This window comes from Sus scrofa, chromosome 2 (assembly GCF_054392235.1).
Source record: "Sus scrofa isolate SSC_HxYL_T2T_F1_AM1 chromosome 2, Sscrofa_HxYL_maternal_Yorkshire_Landrace_v2.0, whole genome shotgun sequence".
In the NCBI taxonomy this organism is placed as follows: Eukaryota; Metazoa; Chordata; class Mammalia; order Artiodactyla; family Suidae; genus Sus; species Sus scrofa.
Window position 1 is genome coordinate 123,946,770 of NC_139384.1, and position 19,890 is coordinate 123,966,659.

The window sequence follows — 19,890 nt, forward strand, 5'->3', positions numbered from 1 at the left end:
TGAGGAGATTCTCAGCCTCCAGGAAAAAGACTTTAGACTGTTAATGCTGAAGATGATGCAAGACATTGGAAATAAACTGGAGGCAAAGATGGATAACTTACTGGAAACACTGAGCAAAGAGATACAAGGTATAAAACTTAAACAAGAAGAGATGCAAAATACAATAACTGAAATAAAAAATTCAATAGAAGCAGCTAACAGTAGAATACAGGAGCAGAAGAACAAATAAGCGAGGTGGAGGACAGATTAGTGGAAATTACAGATGCGGAACAGAAAAGAGAAAAAAGATTGAAAACAAATGAAGAGAGTCTCAGAGAACTCTGGGACAACTTTAAACGCACCAACATCCGTATTAGAGGGGTGCCAGAAGGAGAAGAGACAGAGAAGGGGACAGAAAAAATATTCCAAGAGATAATAGCCGAAAATTTCCCTAACATGGGAAAGGAACCATGTGCTCAAATCCAGGAAGCACAACGAGTACCATATAAAATAAACCCAAGGAGGATAACACCGAGACACATATTAATCAAACTAACCAAAATTAAAGACAAAGAGAAAATCTTGAAAGCAGCTAGGGAAAAGAAACAAATAACATACAAGGGAACCCCAATAAGGTTATTGGCAGATTTTTCAGAGAAACTCTGCAGGCCAGAAGGGAGTGGCATGATATACTTAATGTGATGAAAGGAAAAAACCTCCAACCAAGATTACTTTACCCAGCAAGGCTCTCATTCAGATTTGAAGGAGAAATCAAAACCTTCACAGATAAGCAAAAGTTGAGAGAATTCAGTAACACTAAACCAGCCTTACAACAAATACTAAAGGAACTTCTCTAGGCAGAAAAGAAAAGACAGCAACAGGAAACAAAAATTCTACACGTGACAAGGCTCACCAGTAAAGGTATATATACAGTAAAGATACTAAATCATCCTTGCACAATTATACCACCAAAATCAGAAATCAAGAGGTGGGAACAAATGCAGGACACTGGAGATGAACTTGCAATTAAGAGAATAACAACTTAAAACAATCTCATATACATATAGACTCTTATATCAAAACTTCAGAATAACTGCAAACCAAAAATCTACAATTGATACACAAACAAGGAATCTCTGGAGAAGAAATATATCTCATAGTAAATAAGCACATAATCCACCATGAAGGGGGTCATTTAACATCATTCTTGGAATGCTGAAGTCTTCTTAGATCTGATTCTGATTTCCTCTCCATCAAAGAATTTATAATTAAATTATAATTAATTAATGCAACTGTACAATTAAATAATACAGTTCTACAACTGTATTATTAATAACCATTTCTCTCCATGATACAATGTAAGGTCTGTAATGTCTTGTTTATCACATCACCTAGAATGGTGTAATGCCTATACTGAAGAATCAATAAGATGTAACAAATTGAGAGGACATATTTATATAGTTACTCTGTTTTTTAATCAATTTATGCATTTTATATTTTACTTATTTTCAGAGGGTGTATTATTTTTGTTATTCTTACCATTTGGTATTCTCTTTATTATGCTATATAAAATATTTAATGGTATATAAGGCTTTCTTCTTTATAAATTTTAGTTGTATATATACACAATTTTAATATAAGGCTAATTTTTAGGGAAAAATTGAAATGTAATAGACAATACTAAATAGTAAAGATGAAAGCCATACAAAATGGGATAAAGTATAGAATAAATTTCCTATTTGTCTCAGCATATTTTCCATTCCACTTCTCCAGAGGGAGTCACTTAATCTATTTCTTAAGATCCATGATATAATAATCTGTGTGAATGTAATTGTGTTTAAATACATGTATTTTATTCTGTACAAAAAATTAAAATAAAATTTCAAAATAACTAAATATATAAAAATAAAAATAGATTCACCTTATCTAATTGACAAAATTGTCTATAAATTTTAAAACATTGAAAGATATAGATTTCCCATGTAGAAACATATATTAAGTGATTTTAAATGAAATAGTTTGTTTGATAAGTGTAATTTTTCCCTTGAGATTGGTAAAAAACAATATTCAAATCCAAGGGGATATCCTATACTTTGAAACATTTTTTTTGTTGCATTTGGGGGGTTGTTTGTTTCTGTTTTCTTGAAATTCATAGTTTCTTACATAGCTTTAGTGAGGTCTCTACATTTGTTCTAACCATATTCTGTAAAGAAGTACTTGTACATGTAAAACTTGTATTTATGAGGTCAGGAGTCATTAATAAATAAAAACTCATTAAATCAAAATAATAATAATATGAATTTAGTAACTTTAAATCTTCTTCTTTGGAATGCCACATTCATGCATCACTTTACTGAAACTACCATTCCTGGTATAAGTAAATGCCTCATCTTTTAAGAGAGGAAAGGGCAATGAAGGCATCTATCTACCTTGGGAGACTCTGGAGGCTGAATTGAGTACTCAGAAATGGAATCACTCACAAACATATATTATTTACGTCTGGGATTACAAGTAAACTCACTTCACAAGGAGTATTTGAGAAATAAGATAACAGAATGTAGTGGGGAAATTGGAGACTAGGAGGACCAAAGGTTTTAATATGGTAACTCCAAGCTGAACAGTAAGAGTCAAGAAATGCAAGCCTTAATATAATGCTCAATTAATCACTGCTATTTGATATCTGATGCAAACGTTTACCTTACTTACCCTAGTTGATGATAACATGGCTACCAGCCTATTCACTTAGGTGCTAAAACAACCTCAAATAGCAGCAAGTGACAAAATAAGAATTCAACTGTGATAACTAACTTATAAAATCAGAACACAGTAAGTGATATTAGGCACTGAGAAAGCCCAATTCAAACTGTAGGCTTCAGAAACTAAACTCTGATAGGAGAGGAAGAAAAAAAACTTTTTTACTAAAGACTTCCTACATTTGGGACCATATATTTTTGTACTTTACCTCAATTTCATTTAGTCTGATCCTTGTAAGAACATGTTTGAGGTACTATATCCTTTCTGCAGAAAACAAGGAAATGAAAGTTCAAAAATTAAGAAAACTAACCCAATCACATCATTAAGAAATGGCAGGATCAAGGTATGATGGACAGTGTTCAGTTCAACTCAAACTTAAGTGTTTGCCTCATTCATCCCTTAAAATGTTTCCAAGAGTTCCCACTGTGGCTCAACCTGGCATCTCTGCAGTGCCAGGACATGGGTTCAATTCCCCCAGCTAAGCAGAGTGGGTTAAAGGGACAGGTGTTGCCACAGCTGCAGTGTACATCACAACTGTGGCTCAGATCCAATCCCTGCCCCAGGAATTCCACATGCCACAGGGCAGCCAAAAAAGGAAAAAAAGAAGAAAATGCTTCCAGCCTAGAAGGAGGAAGCCTAGAGAGATGAATTTAGATCCTACCTCATACATGAAAAAAACAGTATAACAAATAATATTACAACAGAGGCCAAAGAACACTAGGAGATGGCACAGAATTGTAAAACTAGTAAAATAATTCACCATGAGGTTGAAAATATAAAAGGTCACAACTCTCAGGAAATCAAGTTTTAACCAGAAAACATTTATCATTTCCCTGAAATTTTCTAAAATGTATTCATAATATATCACTACTCTCTTGGATAATTCAGATAGCTACCATAATTTCATGTCTCAATTTTATAGACCATAGAAAGTGTTAAAATAGACCAAAACATATATATTACACATGTAGATTTATCAAAATGCTGACCTTAGGACTTAGTATAGAAACCATTTTCAAAATCATAACTGCTAGTACTTTAAAACATCAGAAACAACAAGTTTCCACTGTAAAGTACAGACAACTAAATTCAATATCCTGTGATAAACCATAGTGGAAAAGAATATGAAAAATAATATATATATGTATGTATAACTGAATCACTTTGCAATACAGCAGAAATTAACACAATATAAATACTGCAATAAAATATTTTTTTAATCTCAAAAACAAAACAAAACAAAAACAAAAGAATCAGGCTGGAAAACAAATGATAATCTACCTGATCCAATCATTTTACAACCAAATAAAAAGCTACCCAAAGAGCTTCTGTCCAAAAAGTGGAGAAGTGGAATCTGGAGCAAGGAGAGTAAAGAAGCAGAGAGAATATGAAGTTTCTAGATTATCCATAACTATACACACAAACTAAATACGGCCTTAAAATAATTCTATAGACAGTACTATACTGAGGTGGTATAAACGCTGTAGCTAAAAGAAGGCTGACAATTATCTACTGGACACTCACTATAGTTATATTCCTCAGATCTATCTTTATAGTCTACAAAACAATTTATAGCAAATGCAAAATACATCCACGTGGGTACACGGCTTGTGTCTCACTCAAGAATGACTAAAAAAACCTCATTCTTTGGGGGAAGATTTTACATGTAAGTTCCCAATTCTCTGCCTTACCATAAGTCATTTGAGTCCTAAAATGTCAAGTCATTGTCCTCACTTCCCACCTGAATGTAACTCCCTCTGATAAATACAGGAATCCCTTCCCTAAAGTTTAACTTTCAGTACAACAAATAAGAATATTCAAATATCAGTGTACCTTATAACATTCTAGATGCAACTAACATTTCATATTTTTAAGAAAGTTTCCCATTAAAACCACCTAAAGGACAATATCACAAACAAATTATAAATATCTGCAGAAAGTGTGTACAAGTATTTTATCTTTATAGTTACATCAAGGACACAAAAGCTATGTCACTGAAATATACAAAGACAATGCTGCCATCTAAAGGCCAAGATACAATACGAAAAAAATGTATACTCAGTCAAATACCATCAATGTATATAAAAACAACCAATTTGATATCTGAAAGTCAGCAAAGTTTATACTTTAAAAAAAACCATTTTAGGCTGCATAATAAAACTCCAGCATTTTTTTGAGATGATTCCTTTTGAGAAGACTGACAAGAGATTAGCAAAATAATTTGGCTAATGATCAATATCTGCACAGGTAAAGTTCTGCTAGCATCCTTTTGGGCACCATATTCACCCATCAGTGGTTGGTGTAAAATATTTGTCTTATTTAATGATGTTTATTATTTCATGTTTATAAGGACATATACAGTATAATTACATGTATACATACATAAACACTATTTGCCTTTAACCAGACTATTATTTCTACTCACTTTACTTAAAATATTTGTTGTTAAGGAATAATAATATATTTCATAGTGAAAAGACTCAAACTAATTAAAATTGTAGCTTTGCAAGCAACTCAAATATTTCTCCTTATTTCATAAATACAAACCAAAGTTCCTTTGGGAGATTACCTATAAATAGCTCAACTGTCCAAGAGAAAGATACCAAATTATTCTAAATTTCCCTTTCTAAGAACTTTAAACTCATAGAATTTCAATGAACTAATCTTTAAGATCTAAAAAAATTACTTCAAATTTGCAATGATATCAGAATCTTTACTGAATAACACTACATAGAAAACTGATTCTCTTAGCATTTATTCATATAACAAACATCTTTCTTTCTTTCTTTCTTTTTTTTTTTTTAAACAAGTGGCTGCACCTACGGCATACGGAAGTTCCAAGGCTAGGGGTCAAGCCACAGCCACTGTAGAAGCAACACCGAGTAGTTACGTTGTGAGCCATACGGGAAGTCTGACATATAACATCTTTCTAATGGAGCACAGTATTAAAGAAATTTGAACATAACAAGAACCTTCAAAACATACAGGTAATTCTTTTGAGAAACGACTGGTCAATAAAAATGTTTCTCTGTATTTCTTCAATAAGAAAACAAATATTAATCACTCAACAAATATTCCTATTATGTGAAAAAGATAAAAACTGTCAATTGGGATTACCATCCTTTATCTTGAGTATACAGTGGAAACCAACAGACAACAAATACAGTCAAGACCTCATTAAAACTGAGTTTTTATTGCCTCCTATGGGTCAGAGTTTATAGCAAACAATTTAAGAATATTATCATTTAATCCTCAAACCCCCACAATCTAAAAAAATACAAATACTAGTAAACCCGTTTGCAAAGGAGTTCAGAGATCTTATGTAACTTTCCCAGGATCACAATGCAAGTGAATGGATACCAGGATTCAAAAATTCACTCTCTCTGGAGTTTCAACTGCGGCACAGGGGGTTAAGAATCTGACTGCAGCAGCTCAGGTTACTGGAGGCACAGATTTGATCCCTCATCAGTGCAGTAAGTTAAAGGATCAGGCGTTGCTGCCACTGTGGCTCAGATTCAATCCCCAGCCCAAGAACTTCCATGTGCTGCAGGTGTGGCCATTTAAAGAAAAAATTCGCTCTCCCTGACCCAAAGACATTATTCTCTCCAAAAGAGCATACTGACTCAGAAGTGATTATTAAATATGTATTAGATGTAAAGAGGAATGGAAAGTATTTTTACTATGTCATTTCAGAGAAAAATACTATTCTACATGGTTATAAGTGCATTCACTTTTAATTTAGTGTTTCAATTTTACTAACTGTAATCTCTTTTTAAAGAAGCATTTTCCCATTTCAAGTGAAAAGGCTTTAAGAGATCTTTCAAAATTTATGTTAATAGGTAAGGTATATTTATGAAATTTTGTAAACTAACTCCAAGGGGCAACAAAAAGATTTATTTTGTGGATACAATTAAAAAGCAAGTCTTCTTTAACAATATGCTACATATTCAGGACCACCTTGCCTGTATTTTAAAGTACACTATTCTTCAACACTGAGAACTCTACTAATGCCTCCTCACTGGCAACTTTTTCTGTTAACCTGTACTATGTAACTATCAAATCGAAACTAAATGGATTTGGAATATTACTGAGCCATAAAAATGAGTGAAGCTCTGATACACACTACAACACGAATGAACTTCAAAAAAAATATGCTAAGTGAAAAAGGGAAGACAAAAAAGACCAGATATTGCATGATTCCATTTAAATGAAATGCCTGGAACAGGCAAATCCATAGAAATAGTAGATAACCAGCTGCCAGGGGCTAGAGGAAGGGGGAATGAAGAATGACAGCTAATGGGCTTCTTTTGGGGGTAATGAAACATTCTAGAATTACTAATGATGATTGGAAAATTCTGTGAATATACTAAAAAATTTTATTACTTTAAAAAGATAAATTTTATGTCAAGTATATCTCATTAAGAGAAACTTACATGGCTTCAAAGATAGTTATAACATACAGTAAGTGTGAGTTAAATGCACATGCTTAAAATATAAAATAAAATCTATGTAACTATCGAAAAACTATATAACTACCAAGATTATCTGACTCAATTTACTGAATCACATTTCAAACCATACTAAGTGAAAGACTCTATTTCACAAGCATACATCTTCCTGAATATTAAAAATTTCTAACTATCTAAAATTACTGCAATACATAAAGGAATCATAAGGAAAAACAACCACATACATATATTTGGGAACCAAATTTAATTTTCTCCAATTAATTTTTTCCAACTATCAGAGTTTAGAAAAAACATACTAGCACATGCTAATGAAGAATTCTAAACATGCAAGTAACACAAACAAGCACTCATACAGTTCTAAAATCAATTTATAAAAATTACTGTTTTGAGAAGATTCTTGCTTATAAAGTAGGGTTTGCCTCTAAACCACCAAAGAAATTAAGCAGAAAAAAACTTAAGCAAAGTTGTAAGGAATTCAAGAGTTAGAAACAATGAAAACCACAAGGATGATAACAAGTACTTACTAATTTGTTTTCCTGCATGTATATTCTTTGTAATTTCAGACAGCCCTTAGCTATGACGATCATGCCTTCATCTGAGATCTTGTAACACTGGCCGAAATGAATATCTTTGAGTTCTCTGCACTTTGAGCCCAGCTGTAAATAAAGAGATTTGGCTGAATGCTCCAAAAATAACAAAGGTAACGTATCTATTGGGATTTCCATATAATTTTTTTCACGGACATAACAAAGTAAAATAATGTTTATAAATTATGTTTAAAATAAAACATACTGTAGCAATCTACAATTTAAAACAGTTTTGTGTAAAACTTTTCCCCTTCTAATTATTTCCTTGCTTTAACTGCCTCACACTATATGCCCACCTAGATGCCTAGATTCCTTAACACTTCAAATTCACTTTTTTATTTTTCTTGAGTCTTTTTATCAGTCATCATGTTAGACTGAGTGGAACACAGGTCCAAGGAATAAAACAAAGGTCCAAGAAGTGAGTCAAAGGCCCAGTGATTGAAAGAATACTTAATTCATGAGTTTTACTTCTGGTTCTGATTGCCCCAATGAATCATTTTCTTTTCATCTCATTTACGCCATAAAAAAGAAAAAAAGACTGAATATGCTATGGCCAATATTCTAGTTAATCCTTATTTACACACTTACCACAAAAACTAAAAAAAAAAAAAAAAAGGACTAGTGATTTCATGATTTAAATCTCAAGTTACTGAATTACAACATTCCCCTTAAAAAACATTAAGTATCATAAAGAACAAATCATATACATTTCCTACCAAATGTAGAGATTAGATGATCAAAGCAAATTATAAATAAATGTTGTTTTATGGGTATTACATACGAAGAGTCATCTTAGAAGAAAATAAGAAACTTCAGTAAAAACCTCTTTAGCAAAAATAATCTGAAAAAGTTAAATTAAAACAATAAAACACAGAGTTGGCAAGGGTTCAAAGTGTGCTGATACATCACTACCAAGAGAGTAAATTAATATAAAAAATCTTCTTGGAGGGATACTAAGCATAAATGAAAAAAAATTATAAAATTTGCCTGAATATTATATGACTTAGCTTCTAAATATTTACCAAAAAACAAAACAAAAATGAATAAATAGACAGATATGTAGTAAACATGCTATAATATTAATTATGCAATCTACAAGGTGGGTATATGGGTGTTCCCTATAAATTTTTTTCATATTTTCCATTTATTTAAAATTATTCAAAACAGACTAGAAGAATAATTAACTAAAAGTGTTTCATAAGATTTAGCTAAAAGAAATAACCACACAAGTCCCATTCAGAACAAACCCAAGGAGAAACACCCTGAGATACATACTAATCTAACTGACTGAAATTAAAGACAAAGAGAAAATACTGAAAGCAGCTAGGAAAAAGCAACAAATAACATACAAGGGAGCCCCAATATGGTTTTCAGCTGATTTTTCAGCAGAAACTGCAGGCCAGAAGCAGTGGCACAATATAGTTAAAAGTGATGAAAGGGAAAAAACCTACAACCCAGAACACTCTACCCAGCAAGTTTGTCATTCAGATTTGATGGAGGAATTAAAAACTTTACAGATAAGACAGTTCAGCACTCCCAAATCAGCTTTACAACTGCTAAAGAAACTTCTCTAAGAGGAAAAGGCCACAACTAAAAAGAAGAAAATTACAAGTGAGAAGGCTCACCAGTAAAAACAAACATGTAGTAAAGGCAGGAAACAATCCACATACAAATATGATATCAAAACCAAAAATCATGAGATAAGAAGACTACAAACACAGAATACTGGAAAGACACTTGAAACTAAGAGACTACCAATTTAAAATAATCTTGTATATATATATATTATACTTCATGGTAAACCCAAACCAAAAATCTCTAACAGATACACACACAAATAAGACAAAGCAATCCAAACATGACACTAAAGATAGTCATCAAATCACGAGAACAAAAGAGGTGAAGAAAAAAGACTAACTAAAACAATTAATAAAATGACAGTAAGAACATATATATCAATAATTACCTTACATGTAAATGAATTAAATGCTCCAACCAAAAGACACAGAATGGATACAAAAAAAAAAAAAAGACCAAAACATATGCTGTCTACAAGAGACCCACTTCAGTTCTAGGGGCACACACAGACTGAAAAAGAGAAGATGGAAGAAAATATTCCAGACAAACAGAAATCAAAAGTAAGCTGGGGCAGCAACACTCATATTAGACAAAATAGACTTTAAAATAAAGATTACTACAAAAGACAAAGACATGACATAATGATCAAAGGATCAATCCAAGAAGATGACACTAAAATCATAAATACATATGCAACCAACAAAGGAGCACCTCAATGTATAAGGCAACCAATACAAGCCATAAAAGGAGAAATAGCACAATAATCAGGGACTTTAACACCCCACCTTCAGCAATGAATAGATCATCCAGACAGAAAATCAATAAGGAAACACTGGCCCTGAATGAAGCCAGTGTATATGTATATATATATATATATATATATATATATATATATATATATATTTATATATATATATATTTATATTGTTTTCTTTTTTTAGCTTTTTTTGTGTGTGCATGCGTCTTTTTATTTTTTTTTAGGGCCACTCCCATGGCATATGGAAGTTCCCAAGCTAGGGGTCAAATCGGAGCTGCAGTTGCCAGCCTTCACCACAGCCAGACAATGTGAGATTCAAGCCACATCTGTGACCTACACCACAGCTCATGGTAATGCTGGATCATTAATCCACTGAGCAAGGATAGAGATGGAACCCACATCCTCTTGGATACTGGTCAGGTTCTTAACCCCCTGAGCCACAATGGGAACCCCATCACTTTCAAATGCGTCAAAAAGAATAAAATTCCCAGGCATAAATTTAACCAAGGAAGTAAAAGACCTATCTATAGTCTAGGTCTAAACTGTTAAGACACAGATGAAAGAAACTGAAGATGACATAATAAATGGAGAGATATAACTCATGGATTGGAAGAATACTGTTAAATTGTCCATACCACTCAAAGCAATATATATATTCAGTACAGTCTCTATCAAAATATCAAAGGCATTTTTCAGAGAAAATGCCTAAAATTTAGATGAAATCACAAAAGACCAAAAACAGCCAAAGCAATCTTGAGAAGAACAAAGCTGGAACTATCATGCTCCCTGATTTCAAACTATACAACAAAGCTATAGCAATTTAAAAAAAGTATGGTACTGGCACAAAAACAGACACACAGATCAATGGGATAGAAAAAAAAAAGAGCTCAGAAGTAAATACACATACAGTTGATTAAGACAGAGAAGGTAAGAATATATATTGAGGAAAAGACAGTCTCTTTAATAAATGGTATTGGGAAAACTGGACAGCTACATGTAAAAGGATGAAACTAGAACATTTCTTACACTATACAAAAATAAACTCAAAATGAATTAAAGATTTAAATGTAAGACTTGAAATCATAAAACTCCTAGAAGAAAACATAGTTGGTATGCTCTTTGACATTAGTCTTAGCAATTTTATTTTGGATTTGTCTCTCCAGGCAAGGGCAATAAAAGTGAAAATTAAAAATGGGAACACACCAAACTAAAAAGCTTTTGCACAGAGAAAAAATCCATCAACAAAACGAAAAGGCAATCTACTGAATGGGAGAAGATAGTTGCAAACAATATGAGGGGTTAATATCTAAAATATAAGAAGAACTCATACAACTCAGTATCAGATAACCAATCAAGCCAATTTTCAAACAGGCCAAGGAACTAAACAGATATTATTCCAAGGAAGACATACATATGGCCAAGAGGAACATAAAAAGATGCTCAACATCACTAATTATCAGGAAAATGCAAATCAAAACTATAATGAAATATCATCTCACACCTGTTAGAATGGTTATTATCAAAAAGGCAATAAATAACAAGTAGTGACAAGGATGTAGAGAAAAGGGAATCCCTATGCTCTGTTGGTAAGAATGTAAGTTGGTACAGCCACTATGAAAAACAGTATGGAGGTTCCTAAAATAATTAAAAATAGAACTACCATATGATCCAGCAATTCCACTTCTGGGCATTTATCTGAAGAAAATAACACTAATTCAAAAACACATATGCACCCTGATGTACCCTGCAACATTAGCCTAGATACGGAAGCAACCTAAGCGTCCACTCACTGATCAATGATTACAGATGTAGTGTGTGTGTGTGTGTGTGTGTGTGTACATATATGTAAATAAGTATGGTATACATATTTATAAATATACACACACAGTGAAATATTAGCTATATAAAAGAATGAAATCTTGCCATTTCCAAGAACATGGATGGACCTAGAGGGTGTTAAGCAAATTAGGCAGAGAAAGACAAAATACTGTACAAGTTCACTTATATGTGGAATATAAAAAAAAAAATGAACAAATACAACAAAACAGACAGAGACTCAAAAGATTCAGAGAGCAAACTAGAAGTTGTGGGGTGGAGGGAGATGGATGAAATAGGTGAAAGGGATTAAGAATTACAAACTACCAGTTATAAAATAAATACGTCATAGGGCTATAACGTACAGCACAGGAAACACCATCAATAATATTATAATAATTTTGTATGGTGACAGTAACAACTCATTGTGGTAATCATTTGGTAATGCATAAAAATTACAAATCACTAATACATTACTGTGAGTCAACTACTCTTCAATTTAAAGATATAAAATAGAAATCAAAGAAACAAATTTTAAAAAAAAGAATATCCCCTGGAGCTTGACCTGAATTTAGTACTAATACTTCTCTAAAAGCCTCAGAAGTAGTAAATAACTCTTCTAAATACAAAAATCTTCACCCAGGAAAGAGTGCTGGAGACATTGAAGCTTTGGCCCTGTCAGAATGGAGGGACCTTGTGGGAGTCCTGGCATCCAGCTTAAAGATAAGAAAAGTGGCACTATAGCAAAAGAACTAGGCCCTAGAGTAAGGACTGTTCTAGACCCTCCAAATTAAAGGGGCTTGGGAAAGACCTTGGGCTTTCCACAGATTCACCATAATAAAGAATAAAACTGGGTATAAACAAAATTAAGATGATTACTGAGTAACTGAAATGCCTTAAAAAAAAAAAAAAATCAACCTTCTGTTTCCAGTCCAACATTGAGGAACTCAGAAGTTCCTACTCCATCCTAATAACACGTAAAAAGTTGAACAAGTTCAACCACCCTCCCTGCATCCATCAGAAAAGTGAGGTTGAGGAGAAAACCACTGCCCCCCAGAACTAGACAAACAGAAGGGCAGATATATAGAGAAACAACTTGCCAGAAAGCCATTAGAAGAAACCTCCACAGGAACCAGCGCCACAGTAGGAAACCCTAAACTACAATTGATCTCCTCTTGTATCAAGTAAATAATTTGCCCCTATTAACACCTCTTACCCCAGAGAAAAATCAGTACACCTAAATGATGTACAAACTCCTCAAAATTATCTCCATAATACTTCCTACTTTATCAAGGGACATTCTGAAATGCTAACTACTCATCATCAGATAAAAAATACCTATCTGGTTGATGTTGACTAGATCCACAAAACCACTCACCTTGGTGGGACACTGGCAAACTCCTGCCTAAGGGCTCTTCCAGGTAAGGGAAGTTATGAACCTTGTAAACTTTCAGCTACAACCACACTTCTCCATTCACAATCTATCCTCCATTGCTATCTGCGCCTTACACTCATGCCATGTACAACCCTAACTCTTACTCTCTGCCAAGTAATTGGTCTTAGTAACCTAAGACAAAGAACCCTACTATGTCATTTAAGAGGTTCTTAATCTGTATCAATACAAGTCCAACACCTGATTCCCTAGGAAATGTGCAAGTCAGATGAATAGTAATAGTAGCCCTCCTCTAACTCCAGTAATGTGCCAAGGGCACTCACCAGACGTCTCTAAAGGAAATCATTTAAAGAAAAGGGTGTGAGTAGCCAATTCATCTCATAAATAAAGCCGGTCCATTCACTCATTAATCTATGTTCATTTTAGCACATGACAGTTAACTAGAACTGCAAATGGATGAGAGTAAACAAATATAAAAAGGACTTCCCTTGACTTTTTCTTTTTTATAATAATCAATGAAGGTTATTCACAATTTTGCTCAAGAACTCCAAAGGTATTTTTCAAATTTTTCTACAAAATATCGGGAGGTGATTTTCCCAGCATCTCAAATTTTAATTAAAAATCTGCATAATACCCTTGAGAAGTTACAAAAGAGAATTTGTTTCAACATGCCATCTGTTGTTATTGGGTTATTTTTATGATAAAACAAACACCTCAGGAAGCATATACTTCAACAAAGAATCTAGATAACTGAAACCAAAACATGGAACCCACTGGGAAAAAAACAAGATTAGGTCTTCCAATGTCACATGAAAGCTGCTCAAAACCAAGGTTTTAAAAACATGAGATATGCTGCCTTCAACAGAAGAAGGAAGCTGTTTGTTCTACTTTCCATTCCCGAGCTGTCATCACTGTCACTATTATATACATGCAAAAGAGAACAGTGAAGAAAACCCAATCCATATCTCCTAGTAACTTCACCCAACTATGCTAACTGTTCATGTTTGTAAAGTCATAAAAATTACAATTTCAAAGTTTGATTCATTAATTTTATCATCTGCAGCAGAGTAGCAATTTTTAATCATGACATACCTCAGTGCTACTGTGATGATTAAATTGGATAGCACAAAAATACAATGCCTGTGATATAAAAAGCACCCAAAATATATTTACTTCCCTTTGCCAATTATGATGCTCATTTAGAAACAATATTTAAAATATTCTTAAACTACCTAAATACAACACATTTGCTAAAGAAGGTTTTCTAAGAAAATCTCTAGTTTCTCAGTCTCAATATAAACATCAATTATCATTATAGGGATAAAATGAATATCATGTCATCTAAAGGGGGGAGGAAATGAGCTAAGTAGTTTGAGCATGAACTCAAGATACCACTGATGAGTGTCAGCCCTATTACTGATTACTTCAGATAAATTACTTATAGTCTCTCTCTAACTGCTTCCTCAGCTACAAAAATGAAATAGTACCTATCTCACAGAGAGGCTATGAAGCAAAAGAGAAAATGTATGGATATACAGTTTGGACTCTATGAACAGTACATGACACATGGCAGATGCTCTTTAAGGTTACATATCTGCTCTTTACCTACTTGACTGAGTATCATTAGAATATGTAAAGATGTATTAGGTGAGACTGATATTTTCCTTTATCTTACAGAAATTCAGAATCTAAAAACAAGTAAATATTTTTTCCTTTATGATTGTGAAAAAAATACATGTAATATAAAAACTGATTTTAACCATATTTAGGTACATACAGTGACATTATATTCAAAGTGTTGTAGAACCATCACTACCATTTAGAAAAGTTTTTCATAACCCCAAAAAGAAACTCTCTATCCATTAAGCAGTAAGTACCCATTCCCTATTTCCCCTAGTCCCTGAAAACCCCTATGTTGTCTCTGTGAATGTGCCTATACTAGATGTTACATAAGTAGAATCTTAAAATATTTGTTCTTTGTGTCTGACATATTTAGCTTTGCATGTTTTCAAAGTTCATTCACATGGTAACATGTACAGCATTTCACTCGACTATTAAGGCTAAATAATATTTCACTGCAAAGACATAATTTCATCTATTCATTCATTTCTTCATGGACACCTGGGTTGTTTTGACCCTTGGTGGTTGTAATGATATAATGAAAAGTGAACAAGTAACTATTTGATTCAGTTTTCAATTATTTGGGGTATATATCTATGGCGGAATTGCTGGGTCATATGATAGGTCTATGTTTAATTTGTGGAGGAATCAACCATTTTCCATAGCATGTGCACAGTTTTACATTCCCACTAGCAATGTATGAAGGTTCCAATTTCTCCACATCCAAAGGAACACTTTGTTATTTTCTGGGTTTTGTCTTTGTTTCTTTTAATATACAATGGAGTAGGTATGAAGTGATATCTCATTGTGACTTTGCTTTGCAATTCTCTAATGACTAATGATAACAAGCAGCTTTTCATGTGCTTGCAGGCCACTTATGTCTCTGGATGAACGATTATTTGTGTAGTTTGACTATTATTCAAGTGAGTTTGGAGAAGGGTATTGTTGTTGGTTGAGAAGATTTCTTTATATATCCTGGATATTAAACTCTTATCAGATACATGATTTGCAAACATTTTCTCCCATTTTATGTGTTATCTGTCCACTCTCTGAGACTGCCATTTGAAAAAAAAAGTTTTATTTTTAATCAAGTCCAGCTTATCTTTTTTTCAGTTTTGCTATCAGTTCTTTTGGTGCCATATTTAAAAATCACTACCAAATTCAAGGTCCTAAAAATTTATACCTATACTTTCTTCACAGAGTTTTAAAATTTTCACTCTTAAATTTATGTCTTTAACCCATTTAGTTATTTTTCTTGAAGAGTGTTCTTTTCCCAAATGAATGTTCTTGGCACTACAGTTGGAAAAAAAAATTTAACTGACCACAGATGATGAGGGCTTACATCTGAACACCCAATTCTACTCCCCTGGTCACTATGTCAATCCTTATGCTACTATCACGTGATTCTAATTACTACACCTTTGTGGCAACTTTTAAAGTAAAGAAGTACAAATCTTCCAACTTTGTTCTTTGTTAAAAATGATTGTGGTTATTCTCGGTCCCTGACACTTCCCTATGAATTTTAGGATGGATTTTTTCCATTTTGAAAAAACAAACACAAGAATTTTCATAGGGATTGCATCAAATCTGTAGACCAATTTGGGAAGTACTATCTTGACAATATTAAGTCTTCCAATTCACAAGCTCAGGATGACTTTACATTTATTTAGGTCTCCTTTAATTTCTTTCAAAAATGTTTTGTAATTTTCTGTGGATAAGTCTTATAACTGCTTGGTTAAATTTACTCCTAAATATTTTATTCTTATAGATGCTATTACAAATGGAATTATTTACTTATTAGCCCGAAGAGGTTTTTGTGGATTTTTTTTTTTTAGGGTTTAACATATATAAAACCACATTATCTACAAATAGAGATAATTTTCTTTTTCCTTTCCAATTAAAAAGCCTTTTATTTCTTTGTCTTTCCAAACTGCTCTGACTAGAACTGCCAATACAAATGTTGAACATAAATGGTAGAAATGGGGTATCCTTGTTTTGTTTCTGAACTTGGGGGGAAAGTTTTCAGTTATACAACACAGAGTATGATGTTAGCTGTAGATTAGGCACATACAGCCTTTATTATGTTGAGAAAGTACCTTCTATTCATAGTTTATTGAATCTTTTTATCATGGAAAGGTTAGATTTCAGCAGATCAATTTTCTGAGCAAGTTAAGATGGTTGTGTGGAGGTTTTTCCATCTTCTGGTAATGTGGTGTATTACACTGATTGATTGTGTATAATGAATTTCCCTTGCATTAATGGGATAAATTGCACTTGGCCATAGTATATAACCCTTTCATCATGTTGCCAATTTCTATTTGCTCTATTTTGTTGAGGATTTTTGCATCTATAGTCATTAAAGAAATAGGTCTTTTGCTGTCTTTCCTTTTAGTGCATTTGTCTGTCTTTGTCAAAATCAGAGTAATACTGTCCTCATAGAAGTTTCAAGTTTTATCTTCTTTTAAATATTTTGAAATAGTGTGAGGACGATTGGCATTAATTCTCTTTATTTTTTTTAGGGTTGCACCTGCAGCATATGGAAGTTCCAAGGCTAGGGGTCGAAGTGAAGCTGCTGCTGCTGGCATATGCCACAGCCACAGCAATAGCAGATCTGAGCTGCATCTGCAATCCACAACACAGCTCACACCAATGCTGGATGCTTAACCCACTGAACAAGGCCAGGGATCAAACCTGCATCCTCACAGATATTAGTCATTTCATTACCACTGAACCACAATGGGAACTCCACAGATTTTAATTTTTCTTTACTTGTTAGACCAGATTGACCAGGGAAACCATCTGACTTCTGACTCAGATTTATTGGGAGGATTTTTTTATTACTGATTCAATACCCTTACTTATAACAAATCTAGTCATATTTTCTACTTATTCATGAGTCAGCTTTTGTAGGTTGTACATTTTTAGGAATTTATTTATTTCATCTAGGCTATTCAGTTTTTGGTGTACATAATTGGTCATGATACTGTTAAGTGGCTACGAATAAACCTACCTAAAGAGACAAAAAACCTGTACTCTGAAAACTGTAAGACACTGATGAAAGAAATCAAAGATGACACAAATAGAAAGATATACTGTGCCCTTAGATTGGAAGAATCAATATTGTCAAAATGACTATATTACCCAAGGCAATCTACAGATTCAATGCAATCCCTATCCTGTTACCAATGACATTCTTCACAGAACTATAACATAAAATTTTAATATCTGTGTGGAGACAGAAGAGACTCCAAATAGTCAAAGTTATACTGAAGAAGAAAAATAGAACTGAAGGAATCAGGCTCCCTGTCAGACTATACTACAAAGCAACAGTCATCAAAAGAGTGTGGTGCTTGCACAAAAACAGAAATACCAATCAGTGGAAATCAATAGAAAGATCAGATATAAACCCATGCACCAATGGCCGACTAATCTACAACAAAGAATATAAAAATGTAAAATGGAGAAAAAACAGTCTCTTCAATAAGTGGTGCTGAGCAACACGTAAAAGAATGAAATCAGAACATTGTCTAACATCATACACAAAAATAAACCCAACATTCATTAAGGATCTAAAGGTAAGGTCAGATACTATAAAATTCCTAGAGGAAAATATAGGCAGAACACCCTTTGACATAAATCATGTCAATATCTTATTTGATCCACCTCCTAGAATAATGAAAAAATAAATAAATAAATAAATGGGACCTTATTAAATTTAAATGCTTTTGCACGGCAAAGGAAACAGGAAAGAAAGAAAGAAAGAAAGAAAGAAAGAAAGAAAGAAAGAAAGAGAAAGAAAGAAAGAGAGAGAGAGAGAGAGAGAAAGAAAGAAAGAAAGAAAGAAAGAAAGAAAGAAAGAAAGAAAGAAAGAAAGAAAGAAAAGAAAAGGAGAGAAAAGAAGGAAGGAAAGTAAAAAAAGAAGAAAACATCTCACAGGATGGGAGGAAATATTTGCAAACAAAGTAAGAGACATGAAAATAACCTCCAAAACACACAAACACCTCATGCAGCTCCATATTTATAAAACAAAAAACCAAATCAAAAAATGGGCAGATCTAAATAGACACTTCTCCAAAGAAAATAGACAGATGATCAAAAAAAACCTGAAAAGATTTTCGATATCACAAATTATTAAAGAAATGAAAATCAAAATTATGATGATGTATCATCTTACACCAGCCAGAATGGCAATCATCAAAAAGTCTACAAACAATAAATACTGAAGAGGGTGCAGAGAAAAGGAAACACTCCTACATTATTGATGGGAATGTAAATTGGTATAACCACTACAGAAAACATTATGCAGCTTCCTCAAAAAACTAAAAATAAAACTACCACATGATCCAGCAATACCACTCCTGGGCACCTAACCAAAGAAAACCATAATTCAAAATGATACATGCACCCCAATGTTCACTGCAGCACTATTTACAATAGTCAAGACATGGAAGCAACCTAAATGTCCATCAACAGAGGAAAGGATAAAGATATGGTACCTAAATACAATGGAATATGACTCAGTCACAAAAAAAAACAATGAAATAGTGCCATTTGCAACAACATAGATGGACCTAGAGATTATCATACTGAATAAAATAAGTGAAAGACAAACATCATATGGTATCACTTCCATGTGAAATCTTAAAAAAGGATACTAGTGAATTTAATTGCAGACCAGAAACAATCCCACAGACTCTGAAAACAAACTTATGGTTACCAAAGAGGACAGGTGTGAGGGAGGGATGGTTTGGGGTCCTGGGACTGTCATAAACACAGTGTCATATATGGAATGGCTGGCCAACTGAGACCTGAGTATAGCACAGGGAATACCTAATATTCTGCAATAATCTATATGGGAAAAGAATCTGAAAGAGAATAGCTATGTGCACATGTATAACTGAATCATTTTGTTGCACAGAAATTATCACAACATTGTAA

General features: G+C 33.2%; 1 protein-coding gene across 9 annotated transcripts in view; it reads right to left on the bottom strand.

The window, feature by feature from the left end:
- Positions 1 to 19,890, bottom strand: part of FBXL17 (F-box and leucine rich repeat protein 17) — a 491,597-nt gene that overhangs the window by 445,375 nt on the left and 26,332 nt on the right. For all 9 annotated transcript variants that reach the window (XR_014838483.1, XR_014838481.1, XR_014838482.1 and 6 more), the window contains one exon: positions 7,727 to 7,858. Coding sequence is in view for 3 of the 9 variants with exons in the window: in XM_003123817.7 (XP_003123865.5) it covers positions 7,727 to 7,858 (132 nt within the window). In the remaining 6 variants the exon portion in view is untranslated. The remainder of the gene's footprint in view (positions 1 to 7,726; positions 7,859 to 19,890) is intronic.